General features: G+C 58.5%; 1 protein-coding gene across 3 annotated transcripts in view; it reads left to right on the forward strand.

Annotated features, from left to right (window-relative positions):
* Window positions 1–205, forward strand: part of LOC119586522 (androgen-dependent TFPI-regulating protein-like) — a 7,547-nt gene that overhangs the window by 3,595 nt on the left and 3,747 nt on the right. For all 3 annotated transcript variants that reach the window (XM_037935273.1, XM_037935274.1, XM_037935275.1), the window contains one exon: window positions 31–168. In XM_037935273.1, coding sequence (XP_037791201.1) covers window positions 31–168 — 138 coding nt within the window. The remainder of the gene's footprint in view (window positions 1–30; window positions 169–205) is intronic.

Below are 205 nucleotides of genomic sequence, written 5' to 3' on the forward strand. Positions count from 1 at the left end.
TGATCCCCAGGCCCTCCTCTCCGCCCGCAGCTGGTGCAGTTCTTCTACTTCGTCGTCGCCTTCTCCAACGACCTCTTCGGCAGCAGCGCCCTGGATCGCGAGAAGCAGTCCCTCCTGCAGAAGTTCCGGGATTTCTCCTTCTCCACCGTCGTGTTCTTCTTGGGGAGCGTGAGTCGATGGGAGAGAGAAAATTGTGTGTGGGTTT

Source organism: Penaeus monodon, chromosome 21 (genome assembly GCF_015228065.2).
Source record: "Penaeus monodon isolate SGIC_2016 chromosome 21, NSTDA_Pmon_1, whole genome shotgun sequence".
In the NCBI taxonomy this organism is placed as follows: Eukaryota; Metazoa; Arthropoda; class Malacostraca; order Decapoda; family Penaeidae; genus Penaeus; species Penaeus monodon.